General features: G+C 42.5%; 1 protein-coding gene across 1 annotated transcript in view; it reads right to left on the reverse strand.

Annotated features, from left to right (window-relative positions):
* Positions 1–22810, reverse strand: part of KCNJ1 (potassium inwardly rectifying channel subfamily J member 1) — a 670653-nt gene that overhangs the window by 135124 nt on the left and 512719 nt on the right. Inside the window, exon 2 of the mRNA XM_086956882.1 lies at positions 17862–17964. Coding sequence (XP_086813008.1) covers positions 17862–17867 — 6 coding nt within the window. The 5' untranslated portion in view covers positions 17868–17964. The remainder of the gene's footprint in view (positions 1–17861; positions 17965–22810) is intronic.

Consider the following 22810-nt stretch of genomic DNA (forward strand, 5'->3'; position numbering starts at 1 on the left):
CGAAAATCCTACTGAAGGAATACTTTCCTCGGTATGGAATGCCACGGATTGTATGGTCTGATAACGGAAGTGAGTTTGTGGGGAGTGTGATGAAGAATGTGTGTAAGGGCCTTGGAATTACTCAAAAATTCCATAGCGCCAATCATCCTCAGTCAGCGGGTTTGGTTGAAGGTTACAATGGCACGCTTAAATTGAAGCTGGCGAAGATTCAGGCTACAACTGGTCTTTCCTGGCCTGACGCTTTGCCTCTAGCTCTGTTGTCAACAAGGGCGACTGTACACTCCCGAGTAGGGCTCAGTCCCTATGAAATAGTGTTCGGCCGTCCTGCAAAAGTTTGGGGGGGTCACTAGACCGAGTGTGTTTTCTGATCTTGAGTACCCAATGTTGATCGATTATCTGCATGATCTGACTGCTAAACTGAGGTTAATTCACCAACAGGTCTTTGAAGCACTGCCGACGCAGACGGAGGGTCCAGGCCACCAGCTCCAGCCCAGAGACTGGGTGGTGACTCGTAATTTTGGAAGAAAAAGAAATCTTGAACCCCGCTTTACTAGACCCTACCAGGTGTTACTCGCCACGAGGACTGCAGTTCGTTTGGAAGGACGTAAACATTGGGTGCATGCCACCCACACCAAAAAGGTACCTATACCTTTATCAGCAGACTCGTGGGTGAGGAAAGACATTGCTTCATCAGAAACAGAAACTGCACAGACTTTCGTCCCTTTCAGCGACGCTCAGCTTGTTGGAGAGCCCTCAGTGCAGCAGAAAGACATTGTTGAACCCTTACCATCGAAAAACTCAAGATCTGAACAATTGACTGATCAGCAGAACTCTGTCCCACCATCGGATCAGTTGTTTGATGAACAGACCCGTCCCGGGAAAAACCGATACTTTCTGCGATCCAATCCCAAGGACAAATAAAAAAGCTTTTTGCTTTCCCCCTTTTGACATCCACATTACCCCATTGATACCATTCAGTCTGAACACACTCGTATGATTTTGGTTTTTGTAAATATTGTGAGTTTGTTTCCATACATGTGTTTTGCTTCCACAGCTAGGAGATTTTGTATATATTTGTAAATAGAAATACCTTACATCCGGGTGAACCGTAGGGCCGCGCGTGTACTTCCTTCTGGTTAGTAGGTCTTGACACTAGGTTAAAGGCCATTGGTTCCTGGGAACTCCTGGGGATTGACTACTGCTACACAGAACGAAGTGCGTCAAGAGACGTTGTGGACGGTTTTAGAGGATGCCGTTCTCTAAGCTGATGGATTTGGAAAGAGCTCAGGCCCAAAGATTCAAGTTGCAGAAAATTACCCGTACCAAATGCTTCATGTTTCAAGTGTTCCTTCTGTTCCTAACTGTTTCTTCGCTATTGGTGGGTGGGGTGTATTACCTGATATTGACGTTTTTGCCTTCTGCCTCACCTACCCCTTCTCCTGAACCTAAAACTACCTCCACTGTTTCTCCTCATTCCTTCCACATCTTACCCCAACACGAGCAGGCAAGACGTGCGGAATTCATGAACAATTCCTTCATTCAGCTCCTTCATCAACATCAGTTGGTGGTTAACACTACCAATTGTTGGGTGTGTGGGTTGATGCCACATACCACCGATAAGGGGATTCCGTACTTGGTCCTTCCTTATAGTTCCCAGGGTTCAGCTCGAGCATTCCAAACAATGTTTCGAAGTGCACTAGATTCCTACCCCAATCGAGAGCCATGTCCTCCGCACTTTGGTCCCGGTCCGTACCACAAGCCTTTGGCTATAGCGATCGCTGATTTAGATAGGGATATCTATGAGCCGTCGCTCATCCCAGAGGAAGAGGTGCAAGCCTATAGGGATCTGAGTGAGGCTGAGTATAGTGCGCTCGTGGGTGAAAGACAGCTTAGAAGCTCGTCTCCAATATGGCTCGTACCCCACCTTGGTAATTTCTGTCTAAAAGGTCGTGGCCGAAGACCGAGAGCACATCTTGGAGAGAGTGCTTGCTCCGAGACGTGTGTTTCTGACTGCCAAGGGTACGTACTTTGTTTGTCATGATCGTGCGTACACATGGTTGCCCTCTGACTTTGCGGGCACATGTTACATTGCAAATTTGTTGCCACCGACTTTTACAGTCGCCTCCGATTACCACAAGACTCGAATTGTGAGGGGCGTGATTAGCGAAGAGGACACTACCGGTCAAGAGGCAGGAGACTTTTTCAAGGGTTTCTTTCCGTTTTGGGGACCTATGGTCAATAGTAGGAACCTGAGACAGTTGACCCGAGTGGTGGAATCGACAGCTAATATCACTGCCAGTGCCCTTGGCAACATTACAGCAGAACTTCAGGCGGATAGGCTTATGACGTTACAAAACCGTATGGTTTTAGACGTTGTTTTAGCAGATCGAGGTGGAGTATGTAAGGTGATCCATTCGAGCTGCTGTATTTTCATTCCAGATAACGCTCCGACTGTCTATCAAGCCATTTCGAAGTTGCATAAGATCTCCGAGTCCATACACGTGGACGTAGGGGATTGGACGCTACTTGGGTGGTTTTGGGGCCTAATGTCGACTTGGGGTTGGAAGATTCTGATGATCATCGGGGCTGTTGTAGCATTCCTGTTCACGTGTTGCCTTTGTGTGCAGTGTGGTCCTGCCTTATGTGGCCTCTGTGCTACGACGTGTATAAGACAGCCGCCTGTTACCAAAGGAGCTCAGATGGATAGAATTATGTTGCAGCAGCATCTGGATGGTCTGATGAATATCGAGTATGATTCCGACTAGTGCTTGCCTACATGAGGGCAAAAGGAGCGTCTGAGGTTCCGTGACGATCGTAAGTGGTGTTTTGGACTCGTACGAATATGGTTGAGTCTGGTATCTATGAACCGCAAATGACGAGTTTAGTGGGTGTACGCGTTTTCGCTGTGCTAGCCTAAACCGTTCGTTTGTTTCGTGGGTTTCTACATACGAGCCCACGGGTTCCATCTTAGATGCAGCATCCATTTTGTCTCTTGCCCTCAAGTAGCCAGCGAACGGACGCTGTCCGCTTTGCGACCCTGGGAATCCCAAACTCTTGCGGAAGACACGTTTCCTTTGAAAATGTCTTTATGATGAGGGGGATGACACTGTAAGGCAGATGGCCCCGCTCGAGGCTCATCTTGCCGTGCCGCTCTATTGTCTAAGGTGTGCATCTCATTAGGCACGACCCTTTGATGCCTGTAGCTCGTGTTTCCCGATACCACCCCTTTTACACCCTTTCCGATCTCCCCACTGTTTCTGTCTTCCTCTGCACCTGTTTCTGTCCCTTCCTCACTCTGTTTACTGCTGATTGGAATGTACTAATGGTGGGAAGATGGGTTTTTACAGTTGGGAACCACCAAACGTTTCCGTACTTATGTTCCGGGCCTTGAATACATGAAAGTAATCCCTTATGGTCTTTATGATGGGAACCGAGTTGTAAACCTTTGTGTACCATGTTAACCTATGAGGAAAAACTGTATAAAAGGAGCGACCCACAGTAGCAATTCGAAGCAGTCTCCTCGAACCTACACACGTTGTACTTCTTGTGACTTCTGTGTTCCCTGCAGTAATAAACCTCGAATCTTTGACGCCGAAGGAAGTGTCCCGTGTCTCTGTCATTTGTACGCCGGAACAGGTTACCCACGAAGGTTTTAGGTGTAATCCCTGGTACCGCTGGGTCTTAGCAGAACCCAGTCCTTCAGAGTGCTGAAATCGTTGCTAACGCCCGTTTGCGAGCCACTGCAGCTGAAGTGCGTAAGAAAAATCATTGCGCTGCTGCTGCAGAGAGCTCGCAAACCCAAGATCATTGCACGCTTGCGGGCCACAAAGTGCTTGTTAACCCCCAAGATCATCGCATCGCACGTTTGCGGGCTTGTCAAAGGCTCGTTAACCCTGCATCATCGCATCGAGATCACCACATCACGAAATCGCAGAGCGGGCGCTGTGAGTCCGCCATTTTCCTCGCTTCGCACCCGGATCATCGCTCCCTTGCGGGGCACCATTTTCTTTCATCGCAACAAGATCGCACACGTAAAAGCATCAGCCCATCATCCTCCCTCGCGGCAAGGATTCAACGCATCGCTAGCCTAGCTTGAATAGTCGCTGGGTCCCGCATGCACCCGCAGACCAGCGCATCATCCTCCTTTGTGGCAAGGATTCAACACATCACTGGCCTAGCATGGGGAAAATCATCGCTACAGCTAGTTTGTGACATTTTGCTTGTTGTGCTACGAAATCCAGGTACTTTGTAAGTAAAAGGGTAGCAGAGACCCCTGCTTTGAACTGAACCCCTATTTGAAGACCTTGAACTCTTTTTCCAGCTTTTCAAGAGTACCCCCCTTTTCCAGTATTGTCGCTTTTTACCGTTATTGGTCTTGTGTTAAGTCTATATATAAAGATACTTATTTTTGATAACTACTTTTGTGGTGTCCCTTTGTAGTGTCCTTCACTGTGTTACTGTGTATGATCATAAATGCTTTACACACTGCCTCTGAGATAAGTCTAGCTGCTCGTGCTACGCTACCACAGGGTTGAGCAGGGGTTATCAAAGGGTGTAGCCCCCTTGCTCTGACTTAGGAAGAAGGGTCCCTACTTGGACTGTGGCCAGCCACTGCCAACTAGAGACACCCATTTCTAACACTCACTGTCTTCAAAGGAGTCAAACAAGAAATTTGACACCACCACTTTGTCAATTAGGCCCCGCCCATGCAGGCCTCCGGGAATTCTGTGACTTGTAGTGTTGTGACATAACAATCCCAGCGGGTATCTTGCAGCTCCCAAAATTAACAAAAAAATAAATCCACAGTGGGTTGGCATGTAAATGTCTCCTGCCGCTTCCCTGCCATTACTCACACTCCACGATGAGAACATGTGCCGAGTCTAATAAAGTGCAAAAAGTGAAAGAAGATTTTTTTCTTTTTTTTGTATAAAGTGCAAGTGAAAGCTGCTCATTATAAGTGCAAAAGTTTCATGTTAAAAAACAAGTTTCGACATTATCTTTTCATAAATTTGTTTAAAAAAGTAATCAAGTGAAGCACCACATCATCACAACAATTCAGAAAAATTCATTCGACTCAAAGTTAAACCAAACAGTAGCAAGACATATAAAAATCTATGAGGGCATAATTATGAATTCATTCAGATACATGTGTAAAGATCTTCCCGATCATTTAATCCATTAGGATTCTTGGTGTTTAACTCCAGTATATATCTGGTCTCAAGAAGACAGAGTTTGGCCTCACGGTCACCTCCCCTTCTTGAAACCTCAACTGCGTCAATTAAAAAATACCGGAGTTGATCGGGTGAGCCCTGATGTTTGTCCTGGAAATGCCTAGCCACTGGATAGTTTTGGTCGTGGCCTGAGATTGCACGTATGTGTTGGAGTATCCGTTTGTGGGCAGGTAGTTTAGTACTACCTACGTATTGTAGGCCACACGGACACTCCAACACATAGATGACAAACTCCGATTTGCAGGTTAGCCACTTGGAGATGGCTGTGGGGCGTTCACGGAAGGGACTCTGAAAATGGGTCCTGTTGCTGCCAAATCGGCAGGCTTTACATTGGGGACAGGTCTTGAAGCCCTTCCTCAGTGCCCCCCCCAAGTGGTGGAGGTTATAGGTTCCAGGGTATTGCTCACTAGTGCCCTTGCCATTGATGGAGATCTGCGAAAAGTGACTTCTGGTTTGCTGTTAAGATTGTGTCCAATAACTGGATCACTTTGAGCCAGATTCCAGTTTTTATAAAGGATTTTTCGCAATGCCCCGTGTTGACGATTAAAAGTTAAAATAACTTGTGGGCAAATATTTGCTGATTCTCCTCCTGTCTGGCTATTTATAGTGGTATTTCTTACCCTAGGAACAAGGGCCTCCTGTCTGCTGACAGAATTGGATCATTGGATGGCTTTGACTAGGCAAGTGTTGGAATAGCCTCTGTCAAGGAAACGTAGTCTGCAAGCTCCCTGTGCAGCCACACATTCAGCATCAGTGCTGCAGATTCTCCTGATGCGGAGCATTTCCCCAAAGGGAATACTCCGAATCAGATGTGCAGGGTGCTGGCTATTGGAATGTAAGATTGTATTACCAGCACTCGGGTTCCTGTATAGTCTAGTACCTAAGGTCTTATTAGATACAAAGACTTCAACATCCAGAAAACAAATGGAAGCAGAACTAATACTTGATGTAAAGTTAAGATTAACCGAGTTGACATTGATTAACTCTACAAAAGCCTTGGCATTTTCAATGTCCCCCCTCCAAATCAAAAAAATATCATCAATGTAACGCAAGTAAAGTACAATATTGTTGGAAACAATGTCATGGTGCTGACCGACAAGGACCTGTTCCTCCCATAGCCCTACGTGTAGACACGCGTAGCTTGGTGAGAAACAGGCCCCCATCGCCACACCTCTTACTTGATGATAGATAGCGCCATTGAAGATAAAGAAGTTCTGTTCGAGGCACATTCTGGTCATGTCCACCAGCATCTTATTGTGTGCCACTGAATGAGGGTGGCATTTGTTCAAGTAATGTTCCAGGGCTTTCAATCCATCCTGATGTCGTATATATATATATATATTCACTGAAAAAACCATAGGTTAGAGACCATATATAGTTAGCTGGACATTTTATTGACATAAAACCAATGAAATTCCATATATAGTTAGTTGCACTAACTATATATCGCGCACCCGCAATCCACTGCTGATGATGTCACATATTACATCATTCATGACATGGTCAGTGACATCACTGATGACATCTCAAATGACATCACTGATGACATCACTGATGACATCTCAAATGACATCACTGATGACATCTTCTAGTGTCTGTGTGTTTTTGTAAAGTTTAAATATGTTTTACATATTTAAGAATGAGTCGATGTATGGAAGACTGAGTGTGTGTATGGCTGGCTGGGAGGTGTGTGACTCTGTGCATATCAATGTGTACTTGTATCAGTGATTGTATAAGAGAGTAAGTATGTGTTAGTATATGTGTGAAAAGTATGGTGTTCTGTGTTTAACTGTATAGATGAGGAAATCGAAGTGTGATTGATTCTTCACAGGACTGACTAGGTGTATGAGTGCATATGATAGTGTTGTAATAATGAGTGACTGTATGTATGAGTGATTGTATGGGTGAATGAGTGAATGTGTGTGTAGACGTAGGAATCAGTGAGTGCGTATGTAGTAACTGGTATTGGTGTGTCATGATGTCATCAGTGATGTCATTTGAGATGTCATCAGTGATGTCATTTGAGATGTCATCAGTGATGTCATCAGTGATGTCACTGAAGTATAGTGTTCTGTGTTTAACTGTATAGATGAGGAAATGGAAGTGTGATTGATTCTTTACAGGACTGACTAGGTGTGTGAGTAACTCCATGGATGAGTGGCAGTGTGTGAGTGTCTGCATAGGTGTATGAGTGCATATGATAGTGTTGTAATAATGAGTGACTGTATGTATGAGTGATTGTATGGGTGAATGAGTGAATGTGTGTGTAGACGTAGGAATCAGTGAGTGCGTATGTAGTAACTGGTATTGGTGTGTCATGATGTCATCAGTGATGTCATTTGAGATGTCATCAGTGATGTCATCAGTGATGTCATTTGAGATGTCATCAGTGATGTCATCAGTGATGTCACTGACCATGTCATGAATGATGTAATATGTGACATCATCAGCAGTGGATTGCGGGTGCGCGATATATAGTTAGTGCAACTAACTATATATGGAATTTCATTGGTTTTATGTCAATAAAATGTCCAGCTAACTATATATGGTCTCTAACCTATGGTTTTTTCAGTGAATTTTCAAGGTTTTGTAAATGCAAATTCCTAACTATATATGGTCTATAACCTATGGTTTTTTCAGTGAATTTCATTGGTTTTTTAAAAGCTAATATCTATAGCTGTAAAATATATTCTTTATTACGTGACGTATCACGTAGCCACGTGAGACGCCTCATGACGCGTCGCATAACCGTGACGTATCGGCTCTGCAGCGCAAACAAAACCCGTAACGTAAGCGTGCCGGAGCACGCTTACAGATATATATATTTTTTTTAACCTTAATTAGACAAAATCCACACGTGCACATATCTTGAGGCCTTGCAAAGGCACATCAAACAAACAGTCCCTACAATTTTGCCAAGTTTGCTGGAAATCTATTCCCTTAATTTTTTTTTTACTGTTTCTCTTGGTTTTCCCCTTGTTATGCTTACCAGGACGCTACCCGGTACGCGAACCGGACGCTCCAAAAACACAAGATGGCGGACTCCCGTTACGCTGCCGGTTAGCTGCCTGGTTCGCGTACCGGGAAGCGCCTCTACCGCGAAAAATCGCGGGGGACTTTAATATCCCCCTCATCAATCCTAGGGGGTCAGGAGGGGTTTACCTTGCCCCTTTCCTTCATTTCCCCCTTCTTTTTTCACCACATCTTGTCTCTCGAACTTACCGAGAGACAAGATGGCGGCCGCTCCGGACTGTTTACAATGTTGACAGCTACGCTGCCGGTTAGCTGCCCGGTTAGCTGCCCAGTGAGCTGCCCGGTTCGCTGCCCGGTTCGCGTACCGGGACGCGCCTCTACGGCGTAAAATCGCAAAAAAAATTTTTTTTTATTTATTGCCCCGCGGGGCACTTTAATATCCCCCTCACCAATCCTAGGGGGTCAGGAGTGGTCTACCTTGCCCCCTTTCCTTCATTTCCCCCTTCATTTTTCACCACATCTTGTCTCTCGATCGTACCGAGAGACAAGATGGCGGCCGCCCCGGACTGTTTAGAATGTTGACAGACACCGGAGAGCCAATCAGCTTCGCTTCGCGAAGTTCCGTTACGCGTCAGGTACGCGAACCGGGGCGCTAACCGGAGCGCTGTCACAGATATATATATTTTTTTAAACGTTAATTTCTCAAAATCCACTGGAGCACATATATTGAGACATAGCAAAGGCACGTCGGGAAAACCATATCTACAATTTTGCCAAGTTTCATGTAAATCTATTCAGCCGTTCGAGCTAAAAGTGAGTCCAACCGCCCTATGGAAAAATGAATGGGAAAAACGCGTTTTGGGACCCCCCTTTTTTCTCGGCCCCCCCTTGACGAAACCCCCCCAAGTTTTCAGGGGCTGCTCAGAAACAAACTGTGCCATTTTCCTGAAAATGTCAGCCAATTCCGTCCACAAACGCTAAAGTTATTAGACATAGAATTTTCAGAAATCCCATAGAGAAAAAATCCTAACTATATATACCCACTGGCTATCGCCACTAGGTAATATACATATATAAACATATATAATCTGCATATCTATATAAATATAAATGCATGCATACATATACATATATGCATACATATGCATGTTATTTACATGAAAGTTTTAAAAACACTAATAAAAGCAAAGCTAAAAAGCCACCTCATTACAAACAGAATGGCTTTAACTTAAACGAGGGCGAGATCTATTGCATTTTCAATGCTTGTTTACTTTGGTTTTATCAAGAAGGCATTCAGATGTGTCACACATTTGCCATAAATTCTGAATGTTAGCACTCTAGTTGCTCATTAGATCACTGTAGTAAAGCTAGTGCTCACCAAGGAAGTCTGCTGCTAATCATGGTTTGCAGCCATTTTCCCGCATTTTTTATCCCGCAGACTTTCAGTCCGCATACCATTATCCCGCAAGGTCATTGACCTCGCATACCATTATCCCGCATTTTTTCAAAACGCATGTGCATTTATCGCGCATGCCTTTACAAAGAATTACGTTTTAAAGGCATGTATGGTAAATGCATTTGCGTTGTGAAAACCACGATGACGAGAGAGGTAAGTGGGTTTGTGTTAATTTTTTCGTGGGTTAGTGATTGTGTAGTGTAGTGTAGTGTTGTGTAGTGTAGTGTTGTGTTAGTGTAGTGTAGAGTTGTGGTGGTTGTTTAGTGTAGGGTCATGCTGGGGGTAGTGTTTTAGGGTTTAGGGTTGTGTTGTAGTGTTTGCGTAGTGTAGGGTCATGCTGGGGGTAGTGTTTTAGGGTTTAGGGTAGTGTTGTAGTGTTTGCGTAGTGTAGGGTCATGCTGGGGGTAGTGTTTTAGGGTTTAGGGTTGTGTTGTAGTGTTTGCGTAGTGTAGGGTCATGCTGGGGCTAGTGTTTTAGGGTTTAGGGTAGTGTTGTAGTGTTTGCGTAGTGTAGGGTCATGCTGGGCGTAGTGTTTTAGGGTTTAGGATAGTGTTGTAGTGTTTGCGTAGTGTAGGGTCATGCTGGGGGTAGTGTTTTAGGGTTTTAGGTAGTGTTGTAGTGTTTGCGTAGTGTAGAGTCATGCTGGGGTGTAGTATTTTAGGGTTTAGGGTAGTGTTGTAGTGTTTGCGTAGTGTAGGGTCATGCTGGGGGTAGTGTTTTAGGGTTTTGGGTAGTGTTGTAGTGTTTGCGTAGTGTAGGGTCATGCTGGGGGTAGTGTTTTAGGGTTTTGGGTAGTGTTGTAGTGTTTGCGTAGTGTAGGGTCATGCTGGGGTGTAGTGTTTTAGGGTGTTGGGTAGTGTTGTAGTGTTTGCGTAGTGTAGGGTCATGCTGGGGTGTAGTGTTTTAGGGTTTTGGGTAGTGTTGTAGTGTTTGCGTAGTGTAGGGTCATGCTGGGGGTAGTGTTTTAGGGTTTTGGGTAGTGTTGTAGTGTTTGCGTAGTGTAGGGTCATGCTGGGGGTAGTGTTTTAAGGTTTTGGGTAGTGTTGTAGTGTTTGCGTAGTGTAGGGTCATGCTGGGGGGTAGTGTTTTAGGGTTTTGGGTAGTGTTGTAGTGTTTGCGTAGTGTAGGGTCATGCTGGGGGTAGTGTTTTAGGGTTTTGGGTAGTGTTGTAGTGTTTGCGTAGTGTAGGGTCATGCTGGGGGTAGTGTTTTAGGGTTTAGGGTAGTGTTGTAGTGTTTGCGTAGTGTAGGGTCATGCTGGGGGTAGTGTTTTAGGGTTTAGGGTAGTGTTGTAGTGTTTGCGTAGTGTAGGGTCATGCTGGGGTGTAGTGTTTTAGGGTTTTGGGTAGTGTTGTAGTGTTTGCGTAGTGTAGGGTCATGCTGGGGGTAGTGTTTTAGGGTTTAGGGTAGTGTTGTAGTGTTTGCGTAGTGTAGGGTCATGCTGGGGGTAGTGTTTTAGGGTTTAGGGTTGTGTTGTAGTGGTTGCGTAGTGTAGGGTCATGCTGGGGGTAGTGTTTTAGGGTTTAGGGTTGTGTTGTAGTGTTTGTGTAGTGTAGGGTCATGCTGGGGGTAGTGTTTTAGGGTTTAGGGTAGTGTTGTAGTGTTTGCGTAGTGTAGGGTCATGCTGGGGTGTAGTGTTTTAGGGTTTTGGGTAGTGTTGTAGTGTTTGCGTAGTGTAGGGTCATGCTGGGGGTAGTGTTTTAGGGTTTAGGGTAGTGTTGTAGTGTTTGTGTAGTGTAGGGTCATGCTGGGGGTAGTGTTTTAGGATTTAGGGTAGTGTTGTACTGTTTGTGTAGCGTAGGGCCATGCTGGGGGTAGTGTTTTAGGGTTTAGGGGTAGTGTTTTAGGGTTTAGGGTAGTTTAGTTGTTTAGTGTATGCTAAAGGCATATTCGTTCTAAAAGTTTTCGTTATTTTAATTTGCGGCCTAATAGTACATGCAGGATTTTTTTTGCGGACTGATGGTATGCGGGATTTCGTCATATATTCGCTAATCATACTTTCTATGGCAAAATGAACCCCCTCATTTTGTTCCTTTTTAAATTAAATGTTTTAAGAGTTACCACTTTATTCCAATCAAGATGGCTTCAGGTGTGCCATACCTTTGTAATAAGCAGGACTGTTAGCACTCTAGTTGTTCTTTAGAACTCTCTGGGACATTCTGTCATTGGGCTATAGTTGGGCTACATCTGGCTGATATTTGGGCTACATTTGTTTTTTTTGTCTCTGGTGGCCATCTTTGGGCTACATTGGGCTACATTGGGCTACATTGGGCTACATTTGGGCTCCAACATATATATAGCCCAATGTAGCCCAATATATATTTTTCAAAGTTAATTTTCGTAAAAACCACTGGAGCCTATATCTTGAGACATAGCAAAGGCACATCGGGCTACCAGTCCCTACAATTTTGCCAAGTTTGGTGTAAATCCATTCAGCCGTTCAGGCTAAAAGTGAGGCCAACCGCCCTATGGAAAATTGCATGGGAAAAACACGTTTTGGGACCCCCCTTTTTTCTCGGCCCCCCCTTGACGAAACCCCCCCAAATTTTCAGGGGCTGCTTGGAAACAAAATGTTCCATTTTCCTGAAAATTTCAGCCAAGTCTGTCCTCAAACGCCAAAGTTATTCGACATAGAATTTTCAAAAATCCCATAGGAAAAAAATCCTAACTATATATACCTACTGGCTATCGCCAGTAGGTAATATATATATATATATATATATATATATATATATATATATACACACACACACACACTAATTTGTAAAAATTTAGTTTTTATTTATCATATTGGGAGACGTAGTGTTGCAAGTTTTATGACAGCACTCTTTCTGCTTCAAAGAGACTCCATAGAGCTGTGATGTAATGAAAGCTTGTTTTAGAATGTAGGGTTTGCAGGTATTCACACACGAATAAAGACATGCAATATTCAGCTCCGTGTGTGGTGTAGTCCATGCTGGGTTCCTAGGCTGGGCATGACGCTACAAGCCAAAGTGATATGTGCATCAAAAGTGTAATTCTGCCCCAGCCCTCTTTTTATGATTTACTCATCTGCCCCATCTTTTTCTTGAGATGTGTATAGTCACCTTCCTTTTGACCTATCATTTAATCAAAGAGCAACGTTTTGAAGAATAAAGTGGAGGCTCTTTCTCCAGTGTGTGTCCCACTCAGCTCACAGAAATGCAGAAATACTTAAATCTGTCTCCGCTCTTCAGGTCTTCACCAGGCAGGCCTCAGCTTTGAAAATGGAACACAGGGTCCTCTATGCACTGTACCATTGCAGGTATGCTTGCACTACTTGTACTTTCACAGCATACATAGTCTTCAGTACTGTTACCTCCATGCATTATGCCACTACAGACAGACATACATTCAGCACACACATTCAATCTGTGACCACAGTTCAGTACTACAGCCTCTCTCTATTGTTCCAGGGTATGTTATTTGCAAACACACACACTGCCAGCACTCACAGATTTGCCATGTGCGTGCTGCACAACACTTCACCCTTCATGTACTGTAATTCTGACAAGCACACACACACCCATCACATGTGTTTAATTGCATAAGTACTGCACAGCACATCTTTCATGTAATGTAAGGCTGGGTCCTTTTGTGGCTATCCATTTGGCAAAGAACAATGGTAGACTTGACAAAAACTATTATAAGAGAATGCTACAACCTAGATTATTACAAAAGAATTGGGTGGTTAAATCATGTAGAAACTGTACTGAAGGCTATAGGGATGGAAAAACTCTTTCAGGACCCGGACTCCTATAAGGGGGTCATGAAGAAATGGTTAAAAGATCTATATTCCCAAAGAGTAGAATACGCCCGCAGGGAAAAAAACAGATCCATCACTCTTCTATTGCGTATGACTTGGTCCCATTAATACCAGGAGATGGTTTCCGTTACTTAGCACGGATCAACAACGCTCAGCACAGATTTATTCTACTGCGCTTCAGATTAAACATGATCCTGTTACCCCTGGGATATCCACAAAAGAAGATAGGCTAGCAGATCTTGATCTCCGCCCCTGTAACAACCTTGTGGCGCAGACAGAGCTGCATATCCTACTATTTTGTCAAAAATATTCTGAGGCAAGGAAATTGTTTATACTGCCAATTCTGAGGCACCAATTTTAGGCAATGTTGGGTCGCAATGTATTTTTTAAAAGCCCCATGTATATAAGAATATTTATTGATCTATATATTTTTATATGTATTCCTTTGCTTTTATGATCTGTTCATAATGATTGAATAAAGCTGCGTGAAATAAAATGAAATGTATTCCTTGTAGGCATAACGTACATTCATCACCTACACTAATCCCATATGTACTGCACACTAGTGTTCTACCTCTGTATTGTACCCTTCCAAGGCACACATACATTCAGCGCTCTCTACATCTACCTGATGTAGGCCAAGGGTATGTTAATCATACAGCAGCGGAACTTTAAAAAGGTAAGTGAGCTTGTTGGCCACAAACCAGTGGCACAAAGGAAAAATGACCTGTTCGCTCCTACTGATTATTATATGGTATAATCCCACCAAAGCACTTGTACCGCTTAACTCTTGATTAAGGCAGTAGAATCCCACCACTTTGAAGGTAGTGCTTGGGCACCCTTCCCTGTCCAACAAGACTGCAATCCGTGAGAGAAGTCTATGTCATGATGCACGTGCATTATCAATGTTTGCAGATGTCAAAAAAAAATCAGCATAAGAGATCCAGATAACAGTGCAGGCGGCCACTCAAGGCAGGAGTGCATGTCTCTTACCATGCCAAGCACATTTCCATCCGAACATTAAAGCTTATCATGGTTGAGCAATCTATCAGTCCATCCACAGATCACCTTTGCTATGTCTCACATGACAATGCAATGGGGTCAGGCAAAAATATCAAACTCATGACCAATGCCACATGTGACTCCACAAATGTCGTCTTTCTTCTCAAATGCCCATGCGGACTCCCGTATGTAGGAAAAACTGAGAGAAAAATAAAAGTTTGCTTGACGGAACACAAGAGTACCATAAGGAATAAGACCACCAAAGCACCTTTAGCTGCCCACTTTACCGCACATCACCACAATGTCAGCCAACTACGGTTCCTTGTTTTGGAGATTGTACCTCTGAGATCAGGCGTTGATAACAAAAAAAAACTTACAAAGAGAAATTGTTGGATGAAAAGACTTGATACCTGCCAGCCGAAAGGTCTCAATGACCACATTGAATACAGCTTTTTTCTTTAATTCTGATGTTCTTTATATATACTCTGTTTACATTTCATTCGTGTCCAACCTGCCCGCTCCTTTTATCTGTTTCTATTCTTCTACTTCCATACTGTTTTCACCCCTTCCCCCTTTTACCCTCATTACAAATCTGGCTATGACACTTAACTTCTCCTCTGGTTATTTACACTTTCTTCCTTTACCTCACTGCCTTGACTCGTTTTTTCCCTACCTAAGATGGCCGCTCTTATGTGTCTGTTCTTTACTTCTACTCTTTGTTTTGTTGTACTGTTATATCGGTTTCCCTGCATACCAGTCGTTTACCCTGCACAAACTATTCATTTGTTTAGTATCATACTTTGTCCGTTTACATCCCTACTACACTCCTTTGGGTTTTCTTGCCGACTTCCCATTCACTATAGCCCTTTGTTTGTTTCTAACCTTCCTCCTCACCCCGCTCCGTCTACTGTAGTCCTTTGGTTGTTTCTAACTTCCCTACTGCACAACGCTCACTCCTACTATTTACTTCCGTGTCTCGTACCCGGAATTTTCACCCGCTGCACCGCATGAATCAGATCGTTTGAGACTACGCCGGTAAGATTTCACCACCGTACCTGAGACATGTTAGGATAATAATTCACGAACTTCACGGGGTGCACTATTTATTTTAGATTCTTTACCGACCAACAACAACATCATGCTGTCACCACGACTCATTTTGGATAACGCTATTCTACATTCTTTGCACGCCGCTTTTCATTCTGAGACTTTTGGACATTTTCCCGAACACCTCCCGTTTGGATTACGCTCTAGCACTCACTTGCCTTATTTTCCCGCACGCACCCACTGCCATATTCTGTTGTTTTGTTATTTGCCTTATCGCTTACTATTCTTCCACTTTGCTGACTCTTCATGTTACCATTTCACTAAATCGGCAGGTCGCAGTTTTAAGTTTCTTTTCACAGTGTCATTTGCATTTATGTACTTCTCTCGTGGAGGTTCTTACACTTCCAGATTTTGTGAATTTTAACTTACAGATTGCCAACTGTCCCCTGATGAAGGGACTTTGTCCCGAAATGCATAGGAATACCATTAGTGCAATTGGATATTTTGGAATATGATGAATTTACATGTTCTTTTGAATGAAGTCGCTATGAATACAATATGTGATTCTTCAAATAAATACATTATCATGAACAGTTTATGAACACTGATTTCTCATACATCATACTGGTTACACCACCAGAACCTTTGTAGAAGGAGTTGTTCCCTCCACCTGGAGTGCCATATGAAATAGTGTAGGTGGCCCTTACACTCCCCCAATGTTTCTGTTCACATGGCAATGCTCCATCATCAAAGGCCAAGAGCCACAACCAATCACTTCTGCCCAATTTCTTCTTAAGTTGCCACTAGTCCTTTGTTTAGGGCCCAAGGGCACTGATTAAGCATAGTGAAAACTTGCACATGCAAGAAAAGAGTGGAGTTGAGATGTTACTTATAAAATGCAATGAACGCTCGAAGGCATCTTGGCATGGACTTGACTAGCAACATTAGAAGATAACAAAATAATCAAACAGATTCATTTGAAGAGCCTTCTTACCCATTGAAAGGTCTTCTGTTTTGTACAGGTCACGATGGATTATATTCCAAACGGAGGAAGCAGAAAAGGGAAGGGACATCTCCCTCACACCCCTCCCTCCACCGAGCGTTTCTAAATTGGAGTACTTCCAGCAGGAGGGAGGAGCAATAATGAAGGGATTGTTTAGATTTGAAAGCAAACGCATAAACAGCATGATGATTGTTTCATAATATGCTCGGCAGGAAACCAAGTGTTTTATTAGGGATCTGTATGAATATCTTGATATTAGAAGCACAAAGAAATATTTGTAGACTATGGCCAAGATGTCAGGTTATGTTTTAGTTTAGGCTATAATTCGTGCACATGGTAATTACCGCTAACCTAGTGTGGGATATTATATGGAAGACATACTTAACTTCTCCTGACTACATTACCTTAAAATTGAGCCTAACAAGAGGACAATGTGTTTACAGCACCAGTTTCTATTTGTTTTCAATGTTTTCATATCTTTTATCCTGATACGTTTCCTGGGGATATCTGTCAGGAAAAAATTGCATAATTTTGATGCACGACTCAGAATTTCAACCTTTCTGCAAACATTCATTGGTGCCTTGATCAGAATTTAAATCACAGCTTTGAGTCAGCGATATAAGTTACATGCGTGTTAATAAATGGTGGCAGGTATAGGTTATGCCGATAGTCATTTGGCTAGCTCTGCATTATCATTATTGTGGGTTCGCTGTGCAGTAGGGTTTGAGTATATTGTTTTGCATCATTCATGTGTTTATACAGTACCTAATACTCCTAATGAGGAACCAAAGCACGCGTGAGGATAGGCAGCATGCTACTCGGGGAATACAATAAATTAAACGGTGTGTGTTTATTGTGTGGCCTATTTGGGGAGTTTTTTTTGTCATGCGTCAAGGCCACAGTTATGCTCTCAATACGTTTGTTGTTATGCCTCCGATTGAATTTGAAGAGATAATGAGTGAGAGATGGGTTGCAGTGATTTTCGTTTCTGGGGATTTCATTTGGTAAAATCTGGGTTGTTGTTCGTGCAGCCAGTAAGTCCCAAAGCAGGAACATTGGACCTCTTATAATTTTGCAGCTCAGAATTCCACATGAGAGTACTGCTCTACACAGTTGTCAATCTGGGCTCTTGGGCACCTTGCAAGTGGTCTGATTTGGCAGAAAGAGTGCAACACCATCAGGGAAGAGGAAATGAATAAGCAAACGAATCCTCCTCCACCAGTAGATGGGGTTTGAATAACCTCAGTTTTGAAGTGGGCGGGATCAATTAGGAACAACATTCATAATCGCTTTCAATTTTTATTGGCGTCTTTTATTTTCAACAAAAAAGGATAAAGAACAACAACTCCAGAATTATAATGCTGACCTTCATCTGCCTCTGGCTGGAAGTCAAGGGGGGTGGTCTCCTGTCCTGTGTAGATGAAGACAGCAATAGAAGAAACAAGCCCTCTTGCCAGGTTGTCTGCTACCTAAAAAACATGAAAACATGTGCACTTGGTTAATTAGCAAATCTAAAAGCTGCTCGAGGGACAGTGTATAGCTTTAATTGATGGAGTCAATTCAACTTCAATTCAAAATATCATTATTCAGCCAGAGCCATAAAAGAGGCATCAACATAAAAAATACTGAGTGAACATTTTAATGAAAATATGAACTGAATTCAATAGGAAATAAACCGCCTGATTCATCAAAGGGCCGTTTTGCGAGCCCCTAATAGCGAATCATAGCGATTCGCTATTAAGGACTCGCAAAACGGCATTCATGTAGGAATCGCATAATAAAATGTGATTCCTACTGATTCCTTATTTGCGATTAGCAAATTGCTAATCGCAAATAAGGAATAACTCGCCATTCATTCCTATGGGCCAAAAGGCCCATAGGAATGAATGGGGAGTATTCCTTATTTGCGATTAGCAATTAGCTAATCGCAAATAAGATTGCGATTTGAAGGGTGCCAGGGGTGACCACAGGACACCCTGTAGCACCCCTCAAATGAAATGTGACACAGGTGTTGCACACACACATGTCCAAAGGACATGTGTGTGTGTAACATGCAACTCAGAAAAATGCATTTAAATGCATTTTTCGGAGTTTTCGCAATTTACCGCGAGGTTTGACCTCGCGGTAAATTGCGTCCAAAAATAGCGAATTCGCAATTTTATATTGGGTCATGAATATCATTTAAGGAATCTCAAATTGAGATTCCTTAAATGTGATCGCAATTTCAAAAATCGAAATTTTTTGCGATTTCTCAATTTGCGAGTACATGACCCAATGATGAATTTCTAATGCAATTTTTGCGGGCGCAAACAGCCGAATTCTGCGATTCGCACCGTTTGCGCCCGCAAAAATGCTTCATGAATCTGGCTGAAAGTGCCCATGTGCGTCATAATGCATGTATATCACAAAGTTTAAAACATTTCATATAAATTCCTAACAATTACAACCAGTCATCACAGTGGAAACAAAAGAATTCACATTTCAGAAGAGGCATCAATTCATTCAAAAGGAGAAAGTGCTCAGGTAGAATTTAAAATGCATACATGGATTTTTAAAATCATATTGCTTTCTAATATTAAAAGACACTCTTATGAAATTTAAAATGGCATAGCAGATGTCTGGGGTTCCTAAACATTGCAAGGATACAACATCATTATGTGTCTCAAATTCGACTTTTGCAGAATATCCCCAGAGCTGAATACAAAGTGAAAAACAGTATAAAGTGAATTGTTCTTTGCATAGAAACATTATTATAGCAGCAAATGGGTAAAGTATGTTGCCTGTTAGAACACAATTTAGAAATGCAATATACAGAGCCTAAAGAGTATACGATATTGTTGCTGAGTAGGATTCAAAATCCATCCTAAATGGCACTCTGTGCTCCTTGTTGTTGACTCTAATGAATATTTGACTATCAATTCCATAGCCTGGACCTTCTCTAAGTGTACGTTCTTACAATGGTCCAAATAGCGTTGCTTGACCCATTCTTTATATCCCGGCTCAATTATAAAAGGATTATTGTCAAATTCTTGAAGTACTATTAATTTAAATGACTCCCTCAGCTATGAAAGCCAGGGTATCTGCTCTGCCCTATCAAGAGACAGCCAATCAGTAATGCAGGTCCTGACAAGCCCAGCCTTGGGGGTTTCCCAAACTTGAATCCACAACAGCAGTGGGGCAAGTCCAATCAGACCATCCAGTTATGGCAATCCAAGTTCCTCACAGCATATGAATGTCGCAGTGATGGAGCAAGGACTCGTAGAAAAGAGACTTGCTTGGAAGAAATCTTCTCGTTCAACTTTCTAACATGGTATTCATTACGTATTGTGTAAAACTAATACCCACCACATCAAAATAAGGGTCAGAGAAGCTTGCATATGTGTTTACTAACGTAAGTAACTTGAGCGAAATTCTAAAATGGCTGCTAACGACACATCTTCATTGCACATGCGTCAATGGCATCTACGCAGTAGGACGAGCTGTCGCTTGGATGGAAATTCTTGCATACGAGCAGAAAATACTAATATGGCGGCTTAAAAGCTCACACGCCTGGCATCTGCTTTAAATAAAGGGGATTAGAGTTGAGATGGGTGCTATACAGTGAAACCCTTTATTATTGAAAATAATATTGGTCTTTCTGACTTTATTAGTATGAATTTGGGCCTCTCGTGTGTGTCTAGAATTTGTTAGACATGTGACCTCCGTGCATGCCTGTTGAATTGAGCTGAAAGAATGACGATACTCTTGAATGCGACCCAAGGGCACAAAAGTTACATACCCTGGGAACAAGCACTGAAGACTTCTAGATGACTGGGTGTTCACGACAAATTAAAACAATTGTTTCTAATAAGATGTGAATCCGGGTGGGAATAAAGTTTTGGAATAAAAATTAAGGGGTTGGATTTATGAGAAATGGGTTGACAGACTAGGATGACATAAGCATGGTGTGATGATCTTCCCCCCCTTGCCCATATAATCAGAATCACTATTTTTACAATATTGAAACATTAAAGGGTGGTACATGAATATCGAAGGGTATAATTGAGGTAGTCTTAGTCAGAAGGGGATTTGCTGAAGGCGTCAGAGCTCGGGATGCTGTCGGAGTAACGAGAGATGCTGATGAAGAATCTAATGCAGACCCATCTATCTTAAATACATTAATTTAGAAGAAGATCGCAGAAGAATCTTGAGGAGAAAGAGAGTGTCAGAGAGGGGTGCTTACCAAGTGTCTGTGCTAGAGAGGTGATGTATACTGTCCTGAATCCTGTCCTGAAGACTGTCACCTGATCTTTCCTGGCTGGACCCTTACCAGCCCTTGAACCAGGGGTTTGGTTTTCACACCATCCTAGGTAAATATTATTTCGTTAATGTGCAGATGTCTTTTTCTCTCTGTCCTATCCTTTCTGAGCATAAGTCATTGCAAGGTACAAAGCATGTGTTTGATGATTGATTAATTGAATCATTTTTCCTATGAGTGACGGAGACTGTACTGTACTTTGAGTTGGTTCACATGCAATTAATTTAGCTAAAGATTTAAAATATTTCCAGGGTCTGTGGTTATTTTTATTGTAATACGTAATTTCTTTTGTGCAAATCTGAATATGGACTTAATATTCCTATTAAAATTCTGGGCTTTTGATGTTAAAATTGCAGTCCAGCTAGAAAAAGTCCTAAAAAGAATCCCTAGATGATTAAAAGTTTTTACTTTTATTAAATGAAAATCCCTTCTGACAAAACGCTTGGACTTCATGCTTGGATGGCTACAAGTCAATATAAAAGATTATGAATAATTTACCTGGAGGTTCAAGTCATTCATGTAGGCTTAAAACAGATCCAAAAGGGTCTGGGTCACTTGTTGTGCAGGCAACAAGCACTGCATCAGAAGTGTATAACAAAATGGGTGTAAGCTTATTTCCCAAACGTGGCAAATCCATTCTATTTTCCTTTGGGTGTTTATTAATACCCTTAATATAATGCAGGAAGAGGAAAGGGGCCTGGGTGCACCCTTGCCTAGCACCCCGAGTGGAGCTGATATGAGGGAAGTGTTCACCAGAGGAGCAGTAATGCAAACTTCCAGTGAGATCCTGGTGTAGTTGTCTAATTGAGGGTAAGGAGTTCTTTCTCAACCAATCTGCCCATGAAGTCCCATAACTTCTAGCGATTCACTAGGTCAAAGGCACTTGATAAGTTGATAAAAACCAAATGTAATGAACCCATTTTGACTTTAGCATACTTTCCAACTATAAGGTAAAGATTTAAACATTGTTCAACAGTGCCGATGCCAGGTTTGAATCCAAATTGGACTTCAATCATAACATTGCTTGCTGCAGCCCATTCTTCTAGTCGAGACAGTAATTCTTGCCCCAGGATCTTGGCACTCCAGTCCATTAGAGAGACTGGCATATAGCTAGTTAGATGGCTTCTATCTCCCTTTTAAAAATTGAGACCATGGTAGTGGTCCTCCAAGAATTGGGACTGGACACAACAGATGTAAAAACATTAGTCAGTAAAGAAGCACACAAATTGATGTACGTTTTAAAAACCTAGGCTAGAACGCCATCTGGGGCCTTTCGGAGATACATTTTTTGATGGATAGAGACACTTTGTAGACTTCAATAGGTCATGTGAAGTTATAAGAGAGCTTGATGTTTACGCTGCAATCTGAACCTGAATTAGTAGCCTCATTTTCTGGTGAAAAGATTTTCTTAAAAATGGGTCACCCATGCATCCCCGGTAATTAGGCTGTCTATTTTGGGTGCATCTAACTCAGAACAAAAAGGCTAATGAACCACTTCTCAATGATTATAGCTACCCGTTAACGTCCCTGCCACTATGAGATCTTTCCAGGCTTTATTCCTGATCTTATAATTCTATTCTACACCAGTTCATATATTCTCCTTGCCTCCTTGACATAGTCTGCTCCACGCGGGTTGCTTTTCAAAGTGGCCAATAATTTTTTATGGGCCACTGAACATGCTATATTAGACCACCAGCACAGTGCTGTCTCATAGGAGGATCTGGTAGAAGTGAGGTTATAATAGGCATGCAAATGTTATTGAACTAAAATGTTATCTTAGCTGGCCCGAATGCAACAGTTACAATAGATCCCATGGTATCTTTACAATGTCTTGGTTAAAAACCACTGGATCTACTTTATTGCATTTTATCTTTAGTCCTCTACTCTTCGAGAAGTCTGCTTTGTCTTTCCATATTTGGCTTGTGGGTTTAATAAAACAATTACATTTAATGGAATGTGGATTGTGATCACCTACACAATTACTAGACACAACAAAACTATACGGTAAGGTGGTCATT

This window comes from Lissotriton vulgaris, chromosome 2_1, assembly GCF_964263255.1.
Source record: "Lissotriton vulgaris chromosome 2_1, aLisVul1.2, whole genome shotgun sequence".
Classification (NCBI taxonomy): Eukaryota; Metazoa; Chordata; class Amphibia; order Caudata; family Salamandridae; genus Lissotriton; species Lissotriton vulgaris.